Raw genomic sequence first — 25,006 nt, forward strand, 5'->3', positions numbered from 1 at the left:
AATGAGATTATTTTAAAATATGTATTGAATAAAAAGGGATGGGAGAGACTCTGATGGAATGGAGCGCTTGAACAATTTGAGTGGATAAAGTTATTTGTGGCATGCTGTTTTATCTCCATAGGATGCTGTCTTTCATCTGAGAGCATTCAGTTGAGATTCCTGCACTCCTTTGCACCTCTGCAACCTTTACAGCACAGGGCTTTAGACAATTACATTGACTGCCAATACAGTGTGTCTTTGTATGCACACACACCTTGTAGCACATACATGCCAGCAGTGCCAAATTTGGGACAAGCTGGACATCACAGTGCATATACAATCTTGAGTTCATCAAGTCTGTTGTGCCTGCAGTGCGAAGTCAAGCAGTGCATACACACTGGCTCGGGATTTTAGGGCATGCTGTTCTAGTTGATCATCTCACTGGGCTGCAAACAGGCAAAAGATCCCAGTCAGACATGCCCTGTCCTGAAATTTTACTGCAGAATAGTGAGGTAGAAAAAAAGACCTTTTAAGGGAAAAGGTTAGCCCTAAAGGTGTGGTGTTCCTACTAGGCAGCTGGGCTAGATGATCATTGTAGGCCCTTTCCAACTGAAATACTCTATTCTACTGAGGAAGAAAAGGGAGAGGGGTGTAGTGTGTTAAAAAAGGATCATTAGTGAATATCAGGATATTAACTCCGTAAGTCTTGACTATGGGAGCTGAAAGACCTGTTTCTGTGAGCCAACTTAATGTTGAGCTCATTAGCTCCTGTGTGCTGCCCAGGCATCAAGCTATCTTGGTAGAGCAATACTTGGAGTGTATGTACTTTGTAAGCACTGCATTCAGTTTCTCTGCTTTCTGTCCACTCTAGTCAGAAGCTTTTGTGCAAAGCTTACGCCGAGATCACTAAGAGCCTTTAATGTCTGCAAATATTTTTCAGGATAAAGACTTCTGTGTCATCCTTGTGCCACATCATATACCAGAGTTCCAGCTGATCCAGAGTTTTGTTCGGGTTGTCCCTTTCTGTACTTCCAGACTTGGTCATGAGCTTTATGTGTTCCACCGTGCAGGATTGCTCAAGTGAGTCATGTGCCTCTTGACAACAAATGATGTATTTTGAACTGCTTCTATGGAACATACTTGCATCATCCAACCTAGCGCCAGATGGGTATTCCTTTGTCATCTCAGACTAAGCTGGTATTCTGCACGATATGGCACAACATCTTGCAAAAATGGTAGCTTGAACCCTCAAAACAGTATAGTTGAAGAGCACAGAACTGTGCCTGGGACAGTTAGGAACAAAGCTAAATAACTTTGTCTTCAGCAGCATTGCTGCAGCTGTCTTGCTTCCTGTTCTGGAGTGAATCCTAAACCTACTCAAATGTATTGCCACACAGCGCTATACTAGACAATGTAGAAATAGCCTTATATTTTTCAGTGAAATAAGGTAGTTAGTGACATGATTTTTAATGGGGAGAAAAAAAAAAAGGTAATTAAACATGTAAAAGCAAGCACTCTTCTGACTGCCAACATTATATATATTTTCTTTTAAGTAAAACCAAAGTGCAATGAGTGGATTCATTTAAAATTTGTATATATACTGCTAACTTAATAAACAATGGGCAATTAGCTGCTTCAAGTTACCTCACTGTGGACCAAGGCTGATAAACATGGTGCAGTGTTTGCCCTTTGGACTTGGGTCGGGTTGTGTAACACTGATAATTGAAAGCCTGGTGTAGATTTAATTCCTGGAAACATAGCATAACTCTCTAGAGAGAAATGCAGTAATGCATTTCTGGAACATGCAGAACACAGCAGTAACCTCATTCTTGAGTACCTATTTTATCTAATTTATCTCTTACTTCTTTTTTTGAATCATTTATTTCATACCTTCCAATTTCTGTGAGACATTGAATACTTCTCTAGTCTGAAATACTGGTGAATTGGAACACGAAACCTCTCTTGCTATGACTTCTGTTACGTGGTATGAATTTTCCAATGCTTTGGTTGTATAACAAACCTCTACTGGCCCAAACACCAAGCTTGAATTATGGTGCAGTTAGAGATTATTTTTTAATTATTATTATTGGTCTTAATGTAGCTAAATACTGCATGTTTTCAGAGAAATACTTCTGTTTTAATTGCATACTTAATCACCTTTTGGTTGTATACAAATAGCTCATGCAGGAGCTGGCCAGCTACTGTTGGACCTGTGTAGAAGCTTTTTTACCGTGGGATGAAATTCGGCTTCTGTGTACTCTGTAAGAATCCAGCTGGCTGAAGAGAAAGCCACTGGAGTAATTCCTGTTAATCTCAGCCACAGCTGTTCAGTAATTCACCAGTAGGACTGGTAGTCATATGTCCTCTTGCGATACTGGTCAAAATTAAACTTGTTATCAGGGTTTTTAAAAACACTTTTACAATTCTGATTAAATTGTGCATATTCCAAATGATACCACCCCTTCTATGAAAACAGAATAATGTCATTAGTAGCATTTTCCAGTCCTCCTTGTGGCTGTGCAGGGGAGTAAGGAAAAAATAGCCTTCCATTGAGGTTCAGGATCAGAAAAGCTATGGAAGAAACCCGATGAAGCTTTTGGAAAAACTTCTGAAGAACAAAAAACTAAGTGCACAACAGCAGATACTCTCTTAGATAAAACCAAAATAGAAAGAAGTAAAAGATCAATATATTGTACTTGTACCAAGGGCTTTTGAAAGGCATGTGAGTGAAAAGGAAGTCATAGAAAATGGAATAGAAGAAAAACAGGGGTAAGAAGATGGGAATATGAAGACATGAAAGGGCAAAATCAGAAGAGGCACAGGAACAAAATGATATACTGATTAGTAGAGGTTGTAAAAGGACTAAGAAAAAGTGTTAAGTACACAAAAAGCAAGAGTGCAGCAAATGGAAGTATAGGTCTGCTACTTAACAGTGAAGGAGAAAAAAATAATAGATGACAAGGCATAGGCTGAAATGCTTAATGGATACTTTCCCTCAATTTTCACTAAAAAGCATAATAATAATGATAGCGTCCTGGTCTCTGAGCGGTCAAAGGAATTGGGCATCTAGAATGAGTTAATTCATTGCTGGAAGAGAAATGAGCACAGACCTTGTATAGTCCTTCTTACTATTTAATTCACACTGGATCTGGTGGTTTTGTTTATTTATTTATTTAAGTTACAAATTTTTTTGCATATTCTGGTTTTTATCACATTAAAAATGTAGTTCATTATTGGCACAAGTGCCTCCACTTGGACATGGGTGGGGAGAAAAACTCAAATGCTGGGCTCAGTGGAGTGGCAGGAAGATAGCACGCTTGTGGGTTGCAGAGTGAACCATATTGCTAGTCTTGCTGACCATCATCCTCATCACTTGGTTGATCTTGCAATTAACTGGAAATGTGTTAAATGTGAAAGCTAAGCTGATGCTGACTTAGAAGTTCAGGATTAGTTTGTAATTTAGTAATCAAATGTATGCTTTTGAACACTCAAATAATCAAGTTGAAAATGATCAATGAGATTGAGCTTTGAAATTTCCCTTAATGTATCAGGTATTTGTGTTAAGGTACTAGTGCTATTCCTTATACCATGTTCCACAAAATCAGTCTCAATGTGACTGTGAGTTAGGCTGAGGAATAGCACATACAAGTTTAAATTGAAGGCAAGAACAACAGGAATGGAAGTTATGCTATATGAATGGCAAGTTTAACTGGGTGGAAGAACTTAGTTCTTGGAAATTAAGTTGTAATTCAGTTCCTTGAACAGCACTCTGTAAGTCTGTATTATACAAGCCTTGTTTAACCAGGAAGGGTTGATGCCTTTAACAGACAATATGAGGGAGTTCCTTAGCTGCTATACACTCTCCTTTGAAGTAAATTTTTTTAATAATTAGTGGCTGGGAAGATGTTTTATAACAGAGTGTGTAAACTAGTTAAGCGCCAGGATATCCTTGTCTGTAGCTAACGTGTTACTGGCTGTATATATTGCACAGAGATCTTCACAGCATACCACTGTTGTGTGATTACTAATTGGCAATCTTATGTTTATCAGAGGCATTTTGTTCATGTAAGTTTATCCTCATGTATTACTATTCAAAGAAAAGAGGCCTAGCACAAATGTTAGTAATTTGTTCTTGTTGGAGAAATTGATGTTACTGCCTTTCTTTTGTGCCATATCCAAGGATGACAGTTGGCTCTTTTCTTCCCCCCCCCCCCCCCATCTCCTTTTTTCTTTTTTTTCTTACCTTTCTGTGTTTGTTTTTTCTTTTTTCCCCGTGTATGTCAGTGTGCAGTTATGGATTCTACTTTCATTTTTAAAGATTCTTTGCCTTCTTTCTCTGCTGGCTCTTTTTCCGTTCAAAGATTAGGTAATATCTGTCAGAGCTAGTGCTTTGTGGGAATGGGCTGTAGGTGCAGAAGGACTGAATGATTAGTAGCATTTAAAGCCGCATTCTTCAGTTGTCTCAGGTAGATGTGTGATCTCTTATCACACAATAAGTTAATATGGATTTCAAACAATAGTCATATAGTAATCAATCTTACCTTCTAAAAGACAGGTTTGGTGCTTGTGGAAAGGCATGTCTTAAGCGTGGGAATTGTCTTTAATTTGTCACAGAGTTAACTTTTACTCTCTTTTTTTCTTTTTTTTTTTTTTTTTTTTTAATAGGTCATTTAATGTAAGAAGGGCAACAACCAATGACCTACTTGGTGTCAAGATGCTTGTTAAAACCCTTAGATTGAATGAAAGTATATTGAATGACTTGAAGATATTTATTCTGGCTCGCAGGGATCCAGTGAGTATTTCTTGCAAATAAATGTACAAGAGAATGGATGAATATTAGTGAAAACATCCAGAATTTGTTACATTACTCTAAACTAGTATACTATATAGAGAGAGTATATAGGTACTCAAGTCAGTACCAACAGTCAGTATAGGGTGTATCTAACCTGTGGCCTTATACCAACTACCCTCTTCTTTGGAGACTCCTCAAATGCAGGGACAGAAGCAGGCTGGATGCATTTTTTGGCCACCCACAGCCCGATTAGCATTGCTGCTTTTTCTTACACACACATTTGGTTCTGTGATGAACATGTACTTGTGTTTTGTCACATATGGGGGCCTCTTTCTTCTTCCCATAATATGGCCAGACAGACACCCATCAGTTAGTAGGGAACATCTGCATTTTTGTTGTGTGATGGAAAATTCTGCATAGCCAAAAAGACAAACACTGCCATTACGAATCATATAGCTGTAGGGAAATCCATTTTATTTAACTAAATATCTGTTCTAATTAGTATTCTTCCCTAAGATCAGAACTTCACACAGGACTAAATTAGTGGCTGAGCTCATAGCTCTCCTGCAGCAGCTAGATCCTAACTGAAACTTTAGTCCAGTAGAATTCTGCATGGTTGAGTCCAGCCACATACACTGCTTAAACATTATGCCTTGAGTTAAGGAAGAGTGGTTAAACTGAGATGGTGTATAGAATGTGTACTGGGAGGAAAATATTTTAACTGTGATCATGTGGTGAAATACACAGTTACAATTAAAAATAAAGATTACTAATGAAATAGGAAATGTGCATATGTTGCTTTTGCCTTGCAGGATGGGATTCCAGTACAGGCTTTCATAGCAGAAGTTTTGGATCAAATAGTTGGCATTTCTGTCATTAGAGATGAAATGGTAAATTCTATTTCTGTGTTGTATGAAAACTGTAATGCTTAGCCCTTAACACTAAAGGCTGAGTTTCGTGCTTGCCACTATACATGTATCTAACAGAAAGGATATGTAAAAGATGCTGCTTCTTTACACTTTCTTTCTGTCTTTCCTATGTAGACTGTATTAATTCCCTTTTCATAGATGATTGACACACAGATGAAAAAAAAAATCATCCTGTTATTTGCAAGAAGCTGATGATGTGTTCTGAAAGTATGCATCTTACACCTCTTTTTGCTGCTTTAGCACAAGCCATTCTGCCTCCTAAATATGTCTATAATCACCTATTTTGCTCCCTAATTTCTGAAGTCAACAAGCAGTTTTGCCATGTGTACTCCAAAGAGTAGTAGTTGTCCTTCTAGACTGGCTTTTTTTCCCCTCCCACAGTAGATTCTGAGTGATAATGAATCACACACTTCAAAACAAATAAAAAGCACATGCCCTAATGAAGTACAAAAAGAGACAGTGTTGCACATTACTCTTGAAAAGTAAACATTCTTTAAGCATTACTTGTGTGGTATTCTGCTGTCTGAAAAGGCAGATTTTAGATTGTTCAGCAGTTGTAATGTTCAGTTTTTAGAATAGTCACTTCTGTTTTCAAAAATAGCTCTTAATTATATTAAGAGCATTGAGATAAGAGGATATAGTGATTTCTCTTGAGTGTATAAATGTGCAGAAATCTCAGCTTATCACTTCAACATGGAAGACTTATTGGAGGGCACTTCTTGCACAGCTCTTCTCTGTAGAATTCCCCTTTTTCAGTGTAAGTTTTGTGCGAGGATGGTCTAGGTTTCTTCTCTGTGTTGGAAGTTGGCAACACAGAAGGTGGGGTTTTTTTGTTTGTTTTTTCCCCTCCATTAATGTCTATTAACCTGTATCAGACATTGTTGTGAAAGGGTCAAATATGCATTCCCTGTAAATAAAGGTGAGCAAGCTGCAAGAATAGATTTTGATACAATGAAAAGATTTTCAAGAAAAATATGTTCAGTCAGCGTGCTTTAATTGAGAACAACTCTCAAAGGCACTTAATTTCAGTGTTCAAATTTAGTTCCTTAATTGATAGAAAGCAATTCATTGGCACTTGCTAAGACATAGTAAATGTAGCTGTTTCATCACTGCTGATTTCCAAGTTCTTTTCCAGGATATTGAGTATATTCAATCACACTACAACATTGAAGATTTTATTAATTTTAATCACCACCAGCAAGAGGAACATGGACATCTTTGCCACTTTGTCTTAAATCCTATATTTCATCACTATACAAAACACTTTCTAAAGGAGATTCTTCGCTTGGCCCACAAATCTTCTCTTTACTATCCTATTTATCCACAGTATGTGGAAGGCAAGGTAAGGAGAAAGTTATTTGTATTTCTTATATTAAATATTGTCACACTTACTTTATTTTTGTGTTTGCTTCTGTGAGTGACTGTAAACAGAGATTTTGCTAGCAACCTGCAGCAAACTTTGTTTTCTTCTTGCATGATATAATCTGTACTCATAGGCATAGCTGTTGCAGAGTTCATCTGTAGTGTGCTCAGTAGTGCATGTGAATCCAGACTTACCAGATATCTTCAGGAAGTGTGTGAAGGAGCCAAAATTTGAAGTGTACTTGGCCTTGGGTCTTTGCCTAGTCTTTGAAGAGAGAGAAGCTCTTCCTAGGGGGTGGCTCCTTCTGATCTGAGTCACTCTTTGCAAATGTCTATTTCTCAATTGAATTTAGAGAACCCTAGGGTGACTGTTCTCTAAATGTAGTTAGATGCCTTTTAAGTTAAACACATCAGTATGTTGCCGTGGGAGCAGCACATTAGAGGAGCAATTTGTTTGCTACCGCCTCACTTGTTTCTGAGAGAAGTATATGTGCTTTTTACCCACGTAAACATGTATTGGTATTGTCTTGTGTATTGTCAGCCTCTTCCATAAGTGTGCTGTGGTACTAATAGTCAAGATTCTGTCTTTTCCTGTCTGTTCCCAATAGATCGGTTCTAGGATGAAGTAGCAAGCATCCACTATTCCCACATTTGCTGAAGTTAGGACCCTGTGTAGAGTTCTAAGATGTGGTTTGGGTTTCTTGTTTTGAACAGCTAATAAGCCTGATACACCTTTGTCACTTGCAAATCAGTTACCAATCAGGTTTTAAATGACGGGTTATAAAGCAGATATTGTATCTTTAACAATTATTTCTATTTCCTGTCGTAGTTAATAATAGAACCAGATAAAGTTGTGCTGTTCCACATACTGCCATTCAGATGCATTAATTATTTCAGTAGATTCACGACAAAGTGCTAGGCAGAGAGGAAAAAAGGAATTATGTCACTGGACATAATGTAGCATGAATAAATGCAAGGGGATAACATTAAAAACACATCCAGGTGGTTTATAAGAATTCAAAAGCGATTTAGATACTCTAGACGGTGTTTCATCAAAAGTCAGTGGGACCCAGACACCTCACTGTCACTGAAAATGTGACGTGTCTGCAAGTGCTACAGGAAAACCATAAGAACCTAATCCTGTGTGAGAAAGTCCATTTCAGAGAAGAACGTAATTTGTAGAAGCAAAATAAAAGATTCTTTCAAAAATACTCATATATGTGTCTTGTCATCGGTCTCATGTCAGAAGAGGGAACACAAGGTAAAATCGTCAAACATGTGAACTCATTGATGCGTAGCCATCTAAAGCTACTATCTGGCCCAGCCTAATCTCCTAGGCTCCTGCCAGCATTAATGGAGAAACACACAGTGCATCCAGAGGGCATTTCATCCATCGCTCATAACTGCCTACCTTGGGACAGAAAGAATTGCCCTCTGGAGATGCTCACCTTGCTGACTCTGGTTGGGTGTCTGCATGGCTAGCTCAAGTAAGCACCTAGCTTTTAGATGGTGACTGAGATGAATTCTGTCCTCAGTGACTTGGGTGTTTTTGAAATCGCCACAGTTTTTAACATAGGATTTTTGACAGGTTAGACATAGGTACATTTTTCAGAAGGATGTTTTTTCCTATACACTTTTGTGGAGTTTTATTAAGTATTCTCTTGAGGAAGCAATGTCCTTGCATAGCATTAGGTTCTCAGGTTCTTAAGAGGCACTTTAAAAAATGCAGTTTAATGGCAGTGGATGGAAGAGAAAAATTAAATTTTACTGATGATTCCAGTTTGGTCTATTTCCAGGCTACAGAGTTCCTTTAAGTTACTTTAGTTTATCATTGCTTTCTAATAAATGGTAAATGTGATGTTTTACTCAGTTCTCAAGGTAGCAACATCAAGTTTTTTCAATGTTTGTGGATGGAATGGTACTTCAGTGTAATTTAGTTTGCGTTAATGTTCATTCTCTATTTCCTGTAATTCTCTTACTTATTTATTCCCCTTTCATGTCATAAATTATGACAGAGCTAGTCATGCTGTAATAAATGGAATACAGCTATTTCTAATGTTCCACGCTATTTGCATTAGCATTAGGATTTTTGTTCAAGTTTATGCCAGTTTATTAACATTTATCACTTGAATGAAATTGACATTTTAGTCGGTATAGAATTTCTATATAAATTCATAACCATTCTTTGCCAAACAAGCAAAGGTTAGCAGTAAGCAGATAACATAGCTTAATGAGGTCAAATCAAGCTGATTCATGATCACTATGGAGAAAAATATCCTCCTGGGGAAAATACTTGTGCTGAAAAATCCCATAAACCAAACCACTTGTTTATCTGTCATTCCCACAGAGATAGTAATGTAATTACTCTCATAATTATCTTCATTAGTGTCAGGAATTATCTGCAATTCATTCCTCTGCTCTGAGTGTGTTTGTTTATTTGCTGATTTTTCTCTCAGATTTAGCCAACAGAGCTAAGAATTTTGTATTTGCAAAGCCATACAACAGACATCTGTGATGCACTGTTCTGACATTCTCTCTGCTGAGATATAGATCGCTGTCTTTCAGTTTCAGAATCCCTGTGCCCATTCCCTGACATCTGCCCTTCATTACATGGTTCCCGTGCGACCAAGACGACAGATTGTCTATCCTCTGGAAGAGCTTGGCATAAACGCTCCATCAGAGCAGGTCTCCAAGGATCAGGTGGGTAACAGAAGCAGCACCAGGCAAGAGGCATAGTGCCAGCTAATGCAGGGTTTGGCAGATGGGATGGCATTACCATTTTGGTGTTGATAGGTTGCTTCTTAATTACATTGAACATGGTATCCATACTCTTACAGTCCCAGCTTTGCTTCTGGACAAGAATTGCTTCTTCTAAGCTTGAATTTCAAACACATTATAAACAGCAATCACTGAACTATAACATTTACATGCTAAGTGCTTACATTTTAACAATATTTTTTCATGTCATTACTTTCAAACTCCCAACATGCTTCAAATGCTCTGACTTACCAGGAAGAATGGCTAAACAGTTAAGTTTATTTAGGTATTATATTCTGCAGGTGGAAAAAAGACAATGTCATGCTGCTGACTATTTCTGGAGAAATTGCTTAAGTAAATTTTAGTTTTCAGTCCCAAAGTCAGGTTTCTTCCATGCACAAGATAAGCTCAAAGGACTCTTCAAAATATCAGGAATGATGTAACAGCAAAGGAAAATTTTGTTGTTATCAAACAGGTCTTGGTTGCATAGCACTCATGCAGTCTGGAGGTTCTAAACTAGAAGTCTCTTAAAATTTCATTTATTAAACAACTTATACCTTATTCTGTTTTAACATTTTTAAGCAAATAAAATTTGATGTGAAGATAGTTCTTCACAAGAGTAACTAGCAACACTGAAATATTAGGAAAAACACTGTTAGTGATGGATACTCTCAGTAGGTAGCTGTGATTTCCTAAAGAAACATAATTAGGGAGCTTTATGTCTGTCTACTAACTTCCAGTTGGCTGAGATGGGCTCCCATATAATATTTTTTAGTGCTGTCCTTTTCGCAGTTAGTCAGTAGTTTTTGGCATCCCAAACTCTTAATTAGGCAGCAGTTGGCAAAGCAAAATCCAGAACATGACTGAGGCCATTGGTCTGAGTTTGGCTTTGTTAAACAGTCTTCCCTCAGCATGCACACCCCTGCCTTTCTCTTCTCTGCAGAGAATTTTCTGATGTTTTTCTTTAAATGCTTCCTATTTTGTCTTTAAAATGAACTGTTGCTCTCTTACTAGAAGAGGTTGTCTTAGCATTTTTGTTGGAGCTGGAAAATCGAACTTCCTATGTTTGAGAGATTTGCAAATCTGTTGCCTGCTCTCTTCCCAGGTTCTTCCTGAGGCTTTCTGAGAGTTGCAGGTAGTGAGATAATTGTTTAAAATCTCAAAAGTTTAATTAATTTCTCCTTAATAAAATACGGAAGATTTTCATTAACAAAATTTTGCTGAAAAATAGAAATGGTTAGCCACTCTATAAGTATCTAGGCATATGCACTAGCATTAATTATAGATTTTTGACAGACTGTGTTCTATTAAAACAGACATCTGGGGTTGATCCCTAGTGGTAACTTGAGGATAAAGCTAGTCAGCTACTGCTGCCTGTAGTTTTCTGAAATACCAAGAATTTGAAACCATACAAAGTTAAATTGACACTTTTGTTGAGTGAATGAAATGACCTTTGGCCACCATACGCTGGGAAAGCTTTATAACTTAAGAGGTAACCAACCATAGGGGACTGAGTGTACTAATAAAAGTAAGAATCTGGTGCTGCTTTTAGAACTTGGATGCTTTGTTAGCTCTGGTAGTAGCCAGGCATAAGCCATTTGCCCTCTCTAACGTTTCACAAAGGAAGATTGATCCCCATCAGTAATCTTGCACTTTCCTGCAAAACCCTGCAGCTAAGTTGCAAATAAAATCAGGTGTATTTTTATAAAAATAATGTAACTGGATTTCAGTAGGCACAAAATTATTACACTTCTACCTTTTTGTAGCAATCAAAAGGCCTGTTTAGATACTCTGTAAACAGAAAGATGCAATCTGTGTTGCAAGGAGCCAAATATACCACCAAGGAGTTAAATGTAATAACTGCAAAATGGGAAGGCTGAGAATGGTCACCTTAAAAAATACTGTGAGATAAGGTGAAGACACACTTTGGCTGTAGAAGATGCTAGCAGGCTAGGAAGTGAGGTAAAAGGGAAATGGAAAAACAGTGTTGTAAGGAAAGTGTGCAGAAAGAGGGAGAAAAGTGAAAGGTAGACAAAGAGGCTGGAGTAGGAGTTAGTGGGAAGCTGTGTGAGGCAAGCACCTGGACAGCATAAGGAGAAAATGTCTGTTATCATCTCTGTTATGGTGGTTTTGAAAAAGATGGGGGCAGGATCTTGCAGTATCTTAAAAGCTTTGGGCAAGCAGGATTTCAAAGTAGTTGAGACTGCTCCTCATTTCTCTATCACACTTCTCTATTCTAGCTTACCAAGCTTGTTTTAGCTGAGGAGGCTTTGCCTTGTCACACTAGAAAGCACTTCTTTCAGACATTAACCCATGCCTGCTTTGTTCCTGAAAGCTGGAGGATGGCTTGTTGTTGTAATTCTTGTTTTAGATAGCTTTGCAATAATGTCAGGATATTTTCACATATACTACAATACAAAGATTGTAAATGCAAGTCTATTTCAGAAATGTAAAATTTTCATTTGACTGCCTGTCCTAATTAATTATCTATTGCTTATGATGGAGATAATTGTAATGAAATTCTTGCTTTGATACCCACAAGATGCCCCTTGATGTCTAGCCATCAACATCTGCTTCTCATCTACTGCTTTTTCAGCTGCCTTCCTCTTGTTCCAGCCTTTTTTGAGCTAGCTATCTCGTTTTCTTGCTGCAAAATTTATTTTTCACCAGTAACATTATTTTTCACCAGTAACAGCTTGGGGCTCAGCAGCTCAGCCATTCAGTGTCTAAGCACAGCTCTTGATTTGTGCATATATATCTCTGTAGACCATTAGTGGCTTAGTATCTTAAAGAGAGTGCACAGTGGGAGCCCTGGGGCTTAATCAGTTTGTGTATCTCTTTAATACATTCCAGCCTGCTTGTGAGCATGAAGAGATTCACTCATAAATATTGACCCAGTACAGATAGCTCAACCAGGACCTTTTTAGTTTCCTTCCTTCAAAGCCAGAAGTGAAAGCAGCAATCTAAATCAGAAAAGCTTTGCCCTCAGCTAATTCCCATGCATTGCCAGTGCAGATGGATCTCTGCTGTGCTGGAGAGATGGCTTTCCTGCAGGTCTGGATTGGTTGTTACACACAGATCAGCACCAGAAATTGTCTGTGGTAACTTGTTCTCATTGTCCCTCTGTCAAATGTCTCTATTCTACTGCAGCATCTGGGAGAAATCAGAAAGGGGGAAACATAATGAGCCACCCTGCCATGGATTCCTGGCCTGCTCACTCCTGCTTCTAGAAGGCAGCATGAGCTGTATTTCATGGTGTCTAAGAAAGCATAGGTCCTTCCTGTAGTCTCTCTGGGAGAGCTAGCTGCAAGGTAGAGAGATTTACTCTTAAAATCCAGACATTTATCATATAAGAAGATAACTTACCATTACCTGAATGATTATTTAACTGCAGTTTTCTAGCCGCCCTGTTCTCTCCATGTCCTTGTGATATTTCCCTTGGTTCAATATTGTTTCTAGTTTGAGCCAGGCATTTGGTTTGTGTTGCCTTTTTGCTTATCATTAAAATGACTATGACTCTAAAGAAGTACAGAGTTTAGGGACACTGCCTGTTCCTCCTCTCTACCTGGCCTTATTGTGAAAGCTTTGCATAGGTTTTAAGGCAACCACAAGTTTCTTCACTCTTTTTTAAGCAATAACTCTGTGCAGCTTCATCTCTGCATCAGAAGACCTGTCACTTCCCAAGCAGTGCCTCTCCATTTCCTAAAGGGCTGAAAATTCTTATGAACAATGTAGTATCTTCCTATAACAGTCACTACTGACAAAGCATGTTTTTACCACAGTCCTGCAGATGGCAAATACATTTTGCTGCTGATTTTGTGTGTCTCTTCCTACAAAACTCTATCTCCCATTGCTTTACTGAAGAGATTTGGATAAATCAGCTAAGGATTGACTGAGAAGGCACAGAGTGGGAGGCATTAAACTCCCCTGTCTGCAACTGCAGCTCTCTGGAATGGCACAGTTGCTAACGATCTTACTTGCATCTAGTCCTGGAAGTGCCCAGACCTCGGGATGCCTGCTCAGCCTGTGCCTCTGCAGCAAGTGTATCAGAGGTTCCAGATATTAGCTCAAAATTGCATCAGGCCATACATCTGCCATGCTCTAGGGTTTCAGGACACAGACCTGAAAAACCTCCTGTCTGCTCATTAGATCAAACACTTTCTACAGCTGTTCCAAATCAAAAGGAAATCACTGATTTTTGTATTCTGAACCTGTAACCAGTATTGAAGTGCCAATTGGCAGAAGATCCAAAGATTCAAAATCTTAATTCCCACAATGTTAAAACAGATTAGATTATTATTGTGTTTTACACATCTGTCAGTCATTTAATTCAAGTTACATTTAAAAAGTTGGTTACAACAGAATACTAAATATCTTACAAAAGGCTGCTGGCCTTTACAGTGCATGTAATTATTGCTGGAGTAGAAAACTATAGATAATTAAATAATTTTTAATGATTCCTTCATAAATAAACAATTTATAAACTTATTTGCTTTCTCACCATCTGGGAGCATTCTGTTATCCATCTGCTTCATGTAATTATCAATAAAAGGGAAGAATAGGTGATATAATTAACAAGAATAACTGATCCACAATGAAGAACAAAAATGTCACACATCTGTTGAATTATTTTCTTGTTTCTGCCCTTTCATCATTATTCATGCTGTTGGTTTTATTCTTTTTTTTATTATTATTATTTCATGGCTGCTTTAAGCTGTCAGGTTTTATTGCACAGTTCAGAATTGTTTTTTTTCTGTTACAGCTCATAAAAAGAAGACAGAACAGTTATTAAAGCATTGTAGAAGCCCATACAGTGTTGTATAAATTTATTTTGGAAAAACCAAACAAAACCAACACTTTCTCTTAATTTTGCATTTCTCAAATGATGCTATAGGTGTATTACAGGAAATGTTTAAATCACGACAAGAAGTAGTGAGTGAAGGAGGGTCAGGCAAAAAATTAGAATCTGATGCTCACCCCAGCTCTGTGTTCTCTGAGCTAGTCAGCTTTAAACTCATTCAAGAGTTGCCTGTTGCCGGAATGGCTGAATAGATGACCAGGAAATGACCTGGGGGGAGAATGCCTGTAGACCAGTGAGTTCTGTACTCCTTCAGTGGCCATGATTTCATCTCTGTGTGACTAAACAATGTACTTTTTCAGCAGTCCTTTATTTAAAAAAATACACCTCCAAACAAAAAGTAACTTTGCTACATCCTTTGATCTGCAATTGAAGATCATAATTTTTCTTCAAAAAAAGTTCGTTCCAGGTTGGTTTACCTGACTGAAAAGCCCACAGAGGACTGTATCAGTATAAATCTTGTTTTGAATCTGAAAAGACCTCATGTACATGGAATTCAGTAATGCAGTGCATGAAAATGTGCCGCCTTTTGTTCTGAGTGGTGGCATCAGCTGTGGGAGGTGGCATCCTTCTGCTCTGTCATACTTGCATTGCTTTACAGGTTATGTGAATTGTACCATCGTCACTAGAATGGCAAAGCCTGCTTAACTCTTATGGAACGAGTTAGTCTTATTAACAGCACTAGCCTTTTTTCTTCAAAAGAGGATTTTTCCTTTACCATTGTGAGCAAAACTTCCAGTGTCCTCTTTTCCCTGTAAGGTACTCATGGAGCTTTTACTGTCACATTATCAGTGGTGTGTATGGTTTTTGCAGAAGTGTAGTCTGTGGACTCCATGACTCTGGACCAGGGGTCCTCAAACTACGGCCCACAGGCCAGATACACCCCCCCAGGATCCTCAATCCAGCCCCCGGTATTTACAGAACTCCCCTGTCTGTCCCCTCCCCCACTGGGGTGTGTGTGGGGGGAAACCAAGCAGCCACAGATGGTTGCCTGCCACTTCATCCGCGCGCCAGCCCCCTGTTTAAAAAGTTTGAGGACCCCTGCTCTGGACCATCCAGAAGGGGTTTGCAAAAAGGAGAGGCTAAGAAAAGCAAGCCTATTGTCCATATTCTTATACTGTCTGTGTGTAGTTCTGTACCACCACATGAAATTATTTGGAGTCGGAACATGAGGAAAGGCTGAAAGCTTGCCCTCCTGTTTGTAGTCTGGGAGAAATGGAAGTTTAACCACAGAAGAAATGGTAAATGTTAATGTCAGATTCAAGAAGAAATAGGAATACAAGGCACAGCTAACTTACTAGTTTTCAGTGCCAGAATGCATGTATTTTTGTCTGTTTACTTGATTCCATGCTGATGCTTATGGCAAGTGCTAGAATAAATGGCCTGAAAGCAGTTTAAAATAATAACAATAATAAAGTAAAATGAGAGAAAATACTTAAGATTTACAAGATGTTTTTAAACAAGACATCATTGCTTTTAGAGTAATCTTATAACTTGTTCCATCAAATCATATGTTCATACATATTCTTTGTATTGCAGAAGATACTCAAATGAGTTGCAAGTGTAAGTACTGTTCTGGGCTATTCTCTATTAATGAGCTTTTTTTTATGTCTTGAGCATTTTACTCTCTGCAGCTTCTACTTTCTTATGTTTAGGGCAGCTAATTAGAAGTTGCCCTAATTCTTTACTTTTATGTTAGTGTCTCTGTGTAGTTGGGACATACCTGACTACAGCTTCATCAGTACTTCTTACTGAAAAAAATTGAACAGGATCTTGAATGTTTTGGATCACCAGCCCAGGCTGAGCATAATCCATTCCCCTGACCTATCAAGGACTCAGAACTGATATACTGACAGTTAACACTTTGCTGTCAAGGTGGACGAAAGCAGACTAAAAAGAAGGGACATTTGCATCATGACTGCAAGTCCCAGCTAGTCTGGAGACTGCAGCTAGAAAATTTTAGCTCAGTTGCATTTAAAAAGTAATAAAACCAAAGAGTTAAAATAAGCAGATTTTATGACGTGGGGGAAGAGGCTGTGTACAACAGAAAAATCTGTTCTGAACAAAGCAAAAAGCTTTGCATAACTGAATGGTTGAAAGAAATTGAGGGAGCAAGGTTTTTCACATGATGCGTCCCAAGAGAAATGTCAGGAAGGTAGACAGGTAAAAGTACTATAAAGCAAAAAAACCTTTGCTTTGGAATGTGCGCCCACCTGAAGTGCAAATGTGTATAAGAGCGTATCTCAGTGCAGCTTACAGAGCTGCAGTAACTGGGAAGTATTCATTCCCCGTCGTGGTCTGTATGCATTACCACAGAAATAGTTAGCCATGCTTCTGTAGGCATCTTCTCTCCAATGGTACTCTTTAATAACAGTTGAAGGTACACTGAATTACTAGGAGTGGTTAAGAAAAGCTGTTAGTGCTATTTTACTTTATAGTTTTCTGCCTTAAAGCAAAGTGTATTCTGGCTTTGTAGAAAACCTGTAGTAATAGGAGGTTTCATTTTGGCTAAGTTTCAGTTCTGTATGAGATCAGTTGAGGCACTGGAATGTACTGAAAGTAGTTAAAATGCAAAAGTTTTTTGTTTTTTTTTTTTTTTTTAATCATTAAGCCTCTACTAAGATAACAGAGAATAAATATAGGAGAGAGTACCTAGGTAGCATGGTCAAGAGAATTCCCTGTTTTTTAAATATTAAGGTTCATGTACCAAAGTTAAAACAGAATAATTCCTACATGTTACAATTTGTCTATGAACATATTGGTTCATATATAAACAAAGGCTTGGTGTGTATAGTTTTCACTTAACCAGGAAAGTAGTATTAATTTTTAAAGAAGTAACTGTTGCTTAAGATGCTATTGTGCTCAAGTAATGAATTTTTAATGCTTTTATAATATGTGCATGGATTAAAATCCATTATTTATTGTACCTCCACTTAGTTGGTAAAGGTGATGATTTTATAGCACCAGTAGTCATGCAAACACAATCATTCTGAACTGATGGTTGATAATAAATTTCCTTACTGTAAATGTCAGTGGGTTTTGTGTGTTGCTGCCATTACATCTTGTTTGGAAGGGTGAATATTACACAATTATGGGAGGCACCAGATGGCATCATTAACAGGAATGCTCTGAATGTTTACCACTTATGTGCACGTGTGAAATTAAAAGTAAGATGACCTATCTTTATTTTGAAAGCATGGTGTCAGTACTATACAGCTGTTAATGACATTTGCAGCAAGCTAAGATAGTAATTTCTGCTTAGAAACAAGTCAGACTTTTTTTTAAAGCTTTTTCAAAGCATTTTGTAGATTGACTTTGGAAGTAGCATAATCCTGTAGTAACAAGGGATCTGTGAGGATGCTGAGTATATAGCAAATGAGTCAGTCCCATGTTTGTCTTTTAGTACCCTGAGTCCTTCTGAATTCAGGAGCACTTTTAACATACTTGAAATTTAGCAAACAATTAAGTGTGTTTAGCTGGATAAGGCCCAAGTCCTCAGTGTGTAATAAAATTGAGTCTAAATTCTGCTGCGTTATGGAGTCTTTGAATAAAGAGTTCTGGTGATGAGTATAACAGCTCTTTGACGCTCTGCTATGTTTTACTAGGGTATATTTACCAATACCCAGTTTAGAACATAGCACTGCCCCTTTTCTGTCACAGCTGAAATTCTGTCCAACTTGTTTTTTAATGTTTTGGTGCTTTTTCTATTTAAATGAATGTAACATTCTGTGACATTGCCTATAAAACCAAGACCCATTATAGAGCAATTGTGATAAATATTTTTAGAAATCCTACAGATATCCCAGGCTCTAATAAAACCAAACTAAAAGGAGCTACAAAACATGCTCCATTTGAGGTTGTACCACCAATGTATACTGTTGAGTAAACGTACAATGAATACATTTCCAGGCAATGTGTAAACTGAGTGGCTACCCAGATGGGAGATCTGGGCACGCACAATGAATGTATGATGCTTTACATGGTTTGAAAGTGCAAAGGAAAAAACCCACACAAATGTGTTTGCTAAAACCAAATAATTATCTCATGTTTCTTTTTCCATTGGTTACTTAGGGTAAAAGGATGTGTGAATTTTTAAAGCTATAAATTAATCCTCCTTTGGCAGATGCTGTGCTGTGAGACCAAGTGAAAGATGTGATTTACATGTAGGGTTTGTGTTTTCAGTGGCATATTCTGAGAAATGCATAAGCATTTTTAATTGAGATAAAGTTTGAAGGCCTCTAAGTGGATGGTGCTGACTGTCCACATGAAAAAACACGTTCTCTGTGGTTTGATTGAGAAAGGCCACTTTTGTCAGCATGGGGGCTGAAGGCGCTGAGGGCCCTCTGCCCTCCTGGGTGGAAGCACCATGGCAGGTGGTACAGTGGCAGAGGCTAGGTGGGAAGGAGGGGAAGTAATCTTTTGTATAATCAGAGAAAATACTTTTTTTTTTTCTGAGCTATGTATACCTTTTCATACAATGGCAATTATTGCTCTTTGCCTTATGTTAGTTAGATTGCTGTTTTATTTAATAAATCAGATACAAAATAAATGCTAGTTTGCTATTGACCTATCAATTATGATGTCTGATTACTCCTCGGGGGAACATATGTAGTCATTTGTCCTGACATTTTGTTAAAATAAGGTGGTATTATGGGACCAATCCACCTAATTCCTTACTCCCTGGGGCCATTTAGTGTACTTCGCTGTTAGAAAGGTGATTTCTGAAGCATGACAGCTGTTGGTGTTGGGTCCATTGTGTGGTGAACAAAACCAGTTATATTCTACTCATATGCTGCCTTTGCATCATTGATACAGAAGCCATTTCATAACTTAGATGCAACTCTTCCCTAGGAAATTGTATTACTGCTTTGTATTTCATTATTGGAGTACATTTAAAAAAAAACAAAAACAAAACCCCCAAAACAACACAGCACTGCAGTACAAGGACATGTTTGAACTTGGTGTTGTTGTAAGGTCTGTTGGGTTTATCCTGTTTGCTGCTGACATTCCTGTCTAGTTACTTTCATTAAATGTATTACAAGTAGTTTGTCTTCATGTTCTTTTTACCATTTTACTGTTTGTTAAAAGCCACATTTCAGTAAACATCACTAATAATTTTTCCTCCAGAAGGCATTGCTTTTCTAGAAAGTTGCAACTCTGTGTGCAGCAAAAAAAGCTTGTCAGAGTTCTTGTCTGCAGAGTTCACAAAGCCAAGGAATTTGAATACCAAGATTAGGGCCTTAAGCACAGCATCCTCAACACCTATTTGTGGTAGCGTGAGATCTCCACATACATCAGCACTTGTCAGAACCATGTCAGACATTGTAGTTGGAGCATACCCATTTAGTATGTTAGAAAAAACATTGTCCAAGTTTTATTTCAAGCAGTCAGGGATGCCTTTAATAGTTGGCATTGGCTCTTCTCATTTCTTAAAATCTCTTCCCAGGGATGTACATTTTCAATTAAATAGAAAAATGTTTTTCAGTTTCTGAAGTGTGGAAACACTGCATTTTCATTGATGATCGAACCCCTTTTTACTGGCAAATCCTGATGTAAGAAATGTTTAACCACTAACTAGCACTGGCTTTGGATTGGATTATTAGGCTTGTTCATAGAGACTTGTAGATGTCCTATGTGACAAGAATCTGGGCAGTGTCACAGTTGTTCTGTGGCTTATCCCTGGCTAGTCAAGTTGTTCCTTGGTGTAGAGCTGCCTCTGAGATTGTGGGCATGTGCTAGGTTTCATACGTCTCACTTCTCTGTTAAGCAGCCACCATGGGCTAGTGTACCTTTCAATTTAAAGTATCTTCTGGAGTTTTCTCAGTACAGTCCAGTCCTTGAGATGAATGTGGCTCACCACTGGATGTCATCATTGCACTGTGATGAATTGCAACCAGAAGAACATTTGTCTGGCAGTAAAAAATAATGTTGCCTGACCGAAGAAGACATTTAATTTTGCCACATTTTAGATCACTTGCTATAGTGATGGCGGTTTGCAAGTAATTGATCCATAATCCTTCCTTAAGGTATAGGCGATGGCACTCTATAGTATGTTACACAGACAATTCTCCACCTTCTGTGGTGAGGCTGTGCTGAAATCTCAGCTGTGGGTCTCCACCATCGCAAAGACAAGGCATAAAATATCTCTTGGGAATCTCGATGTGTAATGTAGTTCTTGAGAAGGCAAATGTAATTACCATAGCTTTAAAATAAAATACTTATTCTTCATATATTGAGTTACTTTGTCAACTAATATATAAAGAATATATTTCTACTGTAATTTCATAGGAGGAATTTGGAGGGCTTAATTTTATTAACCCTCTGTCTCCTATTTGTAATAGAGGAAAACCTGTTAGAAGTCTTAGGTTGCTTCCTGCCTCAGTGACACAGCAGAAATATAGAGAAGTGTCTGACAAATAATAAAAGTGGCTCCAAACAATAAGAAAAATGCAAGGTGTGTTGTTCTGCAAAATGGAAAGTATTTCCCTGTCTTTCTTCAGAAATTTGAAAACTAAATACAGTTCAGGGCAGAAAAAAAAAGTCAAATGCAATATTATTTCTTGGACCTTTCTTGCATATTTGTTTTGAGAATCTCTGCTATCTAGCAAGACCTAGAGACACAAATTATAAAAAACCCCACAACCTACATGGAGTTTATTGTCTTAACCAGTGTATGCATTAAGAATGGAAACTGATAAGCTAGTAATTAAAAACTTTATCGTAAGATTTTTGGCCAGAGTATTGATCTCAGTGGCATTGAGATACTAGTTTACTCATTTGACAGCCTGGCTTTCAGTGTAGCTGCCCTGTATTTAACAAAAAAGAAAGCTAGTTCTATCATTTTGGAAGAGTTTTCAATTAAACCAACAAAGACGCTCAAGATGCAAGTTTCTAATTAATTTACAAGTAAGACCATTTCCATAAATAAAACGGCAAAAGTAAAAACTGCTCTAGAAGGTATAAAAATGGCCTTAACATTGCATGAATATATGTTCCCCAGGTGTTAGCTAAATAGTAGTAAATTATAGAAGAGGCAGTATTTTCTCCTCTTTTACAAGGACTCCATAACATCTTTTCCAGAAGCAGCCAGACCATTAAGCTCTGCTAATTTTCTGTGACCTGTTAAACATGCACATATTTCAACATTTTAGTACCATTTATCTTGTGCCATGCACAGGAAAATCGTAGTATTAGTCCTGCCAGTTAGCCATAATAAGTTTTATAAGAACACAAGGTAATGCATTACTGATGGTTTAATGATTCTTAGCAGGTTTATGTGGTTTTTTTTAAAAAAAATAATTTCTGTGTCATTTTACATATTTTTTTTTTTTACAGTTGAGTTACTCTTTGAACCACATAAATCGAAAGCTGGTGCTGGAGTCTAAAGTGTCTATCAACACTAGAATTGTGGTGGTTGGTGCATCCGATGTTGGAATCTCATTTCTGGAAACACTCGTTTTTTGGTAAGTTTGTCATTTTATTTCCTTTACTGAGAAGAATGTGTTACCTTTTGTTAGAAGTGGCTTGTTTTTTCCATTTAGAAGCGTGCTTCAAGTCTGTATCCAAGTACTAGATGTTAAAGGTCTGAGTGTCTGCAGATGTAAAGAGATAGGTACTTGCATCCTGGCTGGCTCTGGAACTCAAAAGTACTGACAAAGTTGCTCATAGATCCTTCAAGGTGAAGGCACACTAAAAATGAGAATTTTACGTACTTAAAATCTCTTTGATCTTTGTTCTTACACAAAAATACTACAGGTAGAGGTTAAGTTCATAGCCCTTCAAGTGTGCTCCAAAGCAGTGTTGATCTTTAAAGCTAGTTGTGCCCAGTGGGATCACAAATCACTGTCTGAATCCCTCCCTTCTCTTACCTCATTGTGATGCTGTGTTTTCAAAGCTGTGCAGAAATGTACAACATAAGCTTGTCAAGTTCTAGTCTCACTGTGATTCTTTTGATTCTGATAACACATTTTTATACCTTTGATTCTGATTCTGATGAGGCTTTTGATGTTCGGGATTGTTCAGGAACCAAAAAATGTTCATTTCTGGCCCTTTTGCTATTTTTGCCGAAGACCCTGGAGTGGGTGTGGGAAAGGTGCAGCAGAAGACACTGCTCTCTGGCAGTGTCAGCCAGCTCAGTGGCCCACCAAGAGCGTAGGCTGTCAACATACATTAGAGAATTTTTCAGCAGTAAAACTGCGAATCAAATTGGTGTGGTTACCTTGGGTTATCCAAGCTGGAGTAAATAAACTGTATAAACTGGTTGAGAAGGGGAATAAATGTACGCAACTGTTTTTATACCTTCTGCTGTTTAAGCCAGAGTTAACTTGTGGACAGGTTCTGCTGTTCTACAGACTCTTCAACGTTAGGACAGGGGTTCCCTCTCTCTGATACCTCCCTGTTGGCACCTTCTATGCCTGTACCCCCTCCATAATACCTCCAGTTTTAGGCAGTTATTGGGAAGTCAAACAGTATATGTGAGAATGCAATTCCTTTTATGCAATTGTTGTTTTCCTCATACATTAAACATACATACTGGAAATTTCTTGAAAGAATTGCAGAAATTAATATAAAATTCAAATTTTGAATGCGATTGTTACTACAAAATGTTTGTTACAAAAACTAAGGGAGGCTGTCATTTTTATGGTTGGCAGAAAATTGGAAATTTTACCTATTTTTTTTCCTGTTAAACCAAGAGTTTGTATTTCTACTACAACAACTGTTAACATCACAAACTGAAACATCAATATGGCAAGAAGAGGCAAAGTTGAAGTGCTATATGGATGTTGTTATATTGCTGCAGCAGTGAAGAAAAAAAATACCTGTTTCTTGCTCTTTTTTTCTTAGTTCCTGACTTCCTGTAGAGCATCCCCTCTTGAGGTAAAACCATTTCCCTCTCATCCTTCTGTTCTCAGCACCTTTTAGGCCTTCAGTTCTACTCAAAATTCAGTTTAAAATGTGCTTTAGAGCTATTAGCCACTTTCTTGTTATTCATCCTGTGTTGTTTATTACTACGCTTTCAGTATGAAATACTGTGAGGGAAAAGCAAAGCATATTTATGCTCCGAGTCTGTCAGTCAGAAACTTAAGTCCTTCTGCAGTGAACAGAACATACAGGTAGTGTCGTGTCTGCAGAGCAATCCTGTATAGGTGCCCTCCTCCGAGATACCTTAACCAAGTCTTTTCAGCCAGAAGTTTTGTTTGAACTATATTCTAGCAAAGAGTTCTTGCAGAACGTGTCCTTCTTGTACACAGCAGAGAGTGCTTGTCTCCAGTGCTGCACAAATAGAGCGCTCCTGCTGAAGAGAAATGGTGTATTGCTCTGAGAATGCAAAAAGCAAGCAGTCAGCACATAGTGCCAAAATGTCACAGAATTTATATTAATATGTATATTACTATGTAATATATGTATAAATTTAAGGAAGATTGTTTTTTTAATTTTCACATCAGTAGCAGATAAGAGCCTCCTGATCAATGTGAAGGCCTTTTAATACAATTTAGTTTAATTTCCTCATAATTTTCTAATATTCTTTGCAAAGGTTACATGCACTAAAAATAGCTAGATTGAATCAATTTGTAAGCCCCTAATCCTTAAAAAGAGGAAGTAGTTTTCTCCTCATTATTCTTCATACTTAATTATTTTACATTATCAGTCACCATGGAAACACACAAATGTAATTCACTTACCTACATAACAATTATCAGAACTAGATTTACAAGTGTTTTCAACTTCTATGAGACTGAAGGAACACAGTTTTTGTTGAACAGAGAAGTAATCAGGAGGATTACCTCTCCTCGCTGGAGAGCTGCAACGGCTGCTCCTGGCTCCCATTGTGCTGGGGCAGCGGCACTGCGGTTTGCACCATGTCTGCGGCGGCAGAGCGCTTCTGGGGAAGTTCAGCATCATCGCTCCTCAAGCGGTGCTGTGGAGCAGCCATGGGCACCGCTTCTTATCTATCCATCCGAACCGAAAATGAGTTTTACAGCCCCTGCTGCAAAGGAGGAGTGTGTGCTGTGAACTGTCACCTTACAAAATGCTGCTGCAGTCTTGCACTGGTGCTCGTTACCTTGCTGGTAGCGTTTCTGGAAACGCATTGTCACAGAGGCCAGAGCATTGGTGCACCCAGATTGGTGCTCATTATTTCAAAGGGCGCTGCGGAAATGTTGCAAATGAGTCTATAGAATAACCTGTTAGTAGGCGAAACTTCTTCCTAACGCTCGGGACGCTCTCAGCCCTGGAGAATTGCCTCTGTTGTGCTTAATCTAACACTAGGTCAGTGAAGGTGATCTCATTATACGTGTTTCACTATTTGAATAAATATCTTCAGCAGAT

General features: G+C 38.1%; 1 protein-coding gene across 5 annotated transcripts in view; it reads left to right on the forward strand.

Moving 5' to 3' along the window:
• CFAP61 (cilia and flagella associated protein 61) overlaps nucleotides 1-25,006 on the forward strand; it is a 117,518-nt gene that overhangs the window by 28,937 nt on the left and 63,575 nt on the right. For 4 of the 5 annotated variants that reach the window (XM_080407773.1, XM_080407774.1, XM_080407776.1 and 1 more), the window contains 6 exons: nucleotides 920-1,059; nucleotides 4,645-4,771; nucleotides 5,584-5,661; nucleotides 6,836-7,042; nucleotides 9,628-9,762; nucleotides 22,013-22,140. In XM_080407773.1, coding sequence (XP_080263899.1) covers nucleotides 920-1,059; nucleotides 4,645-4,771; nucleotides 5,584-5,661; nucleotides 6,836-7,042; nucleotides 9,628-9,762; nucleotides 22,013-22,140 — 815 coding nt within the window. The remainder of the gene's footprint in view (nucleotides 1-919; nucleotides 1,060-4,644; nucleotides 4,772-5,583; nucleotides 5,662-6,835; nucleotides 7,043-9,627; nucleotides 9,763-22,012; nucleotides 22,141-25,006) is intronic. The other variant, XM_080407775.1, reaches the window with a different exon arrangement.

Source organism: Falco punctatus (assembly GCF_963210335.1).
Source record: "Falco punctatus genome assembly, chromosome: 12".
Taxonomy (NCBI): domain Eukaryota; kingdom Metazoa; phylum Chordata; class Aves; order Falconiformes; family Falconidae; genus Falco; species Falco punctatus.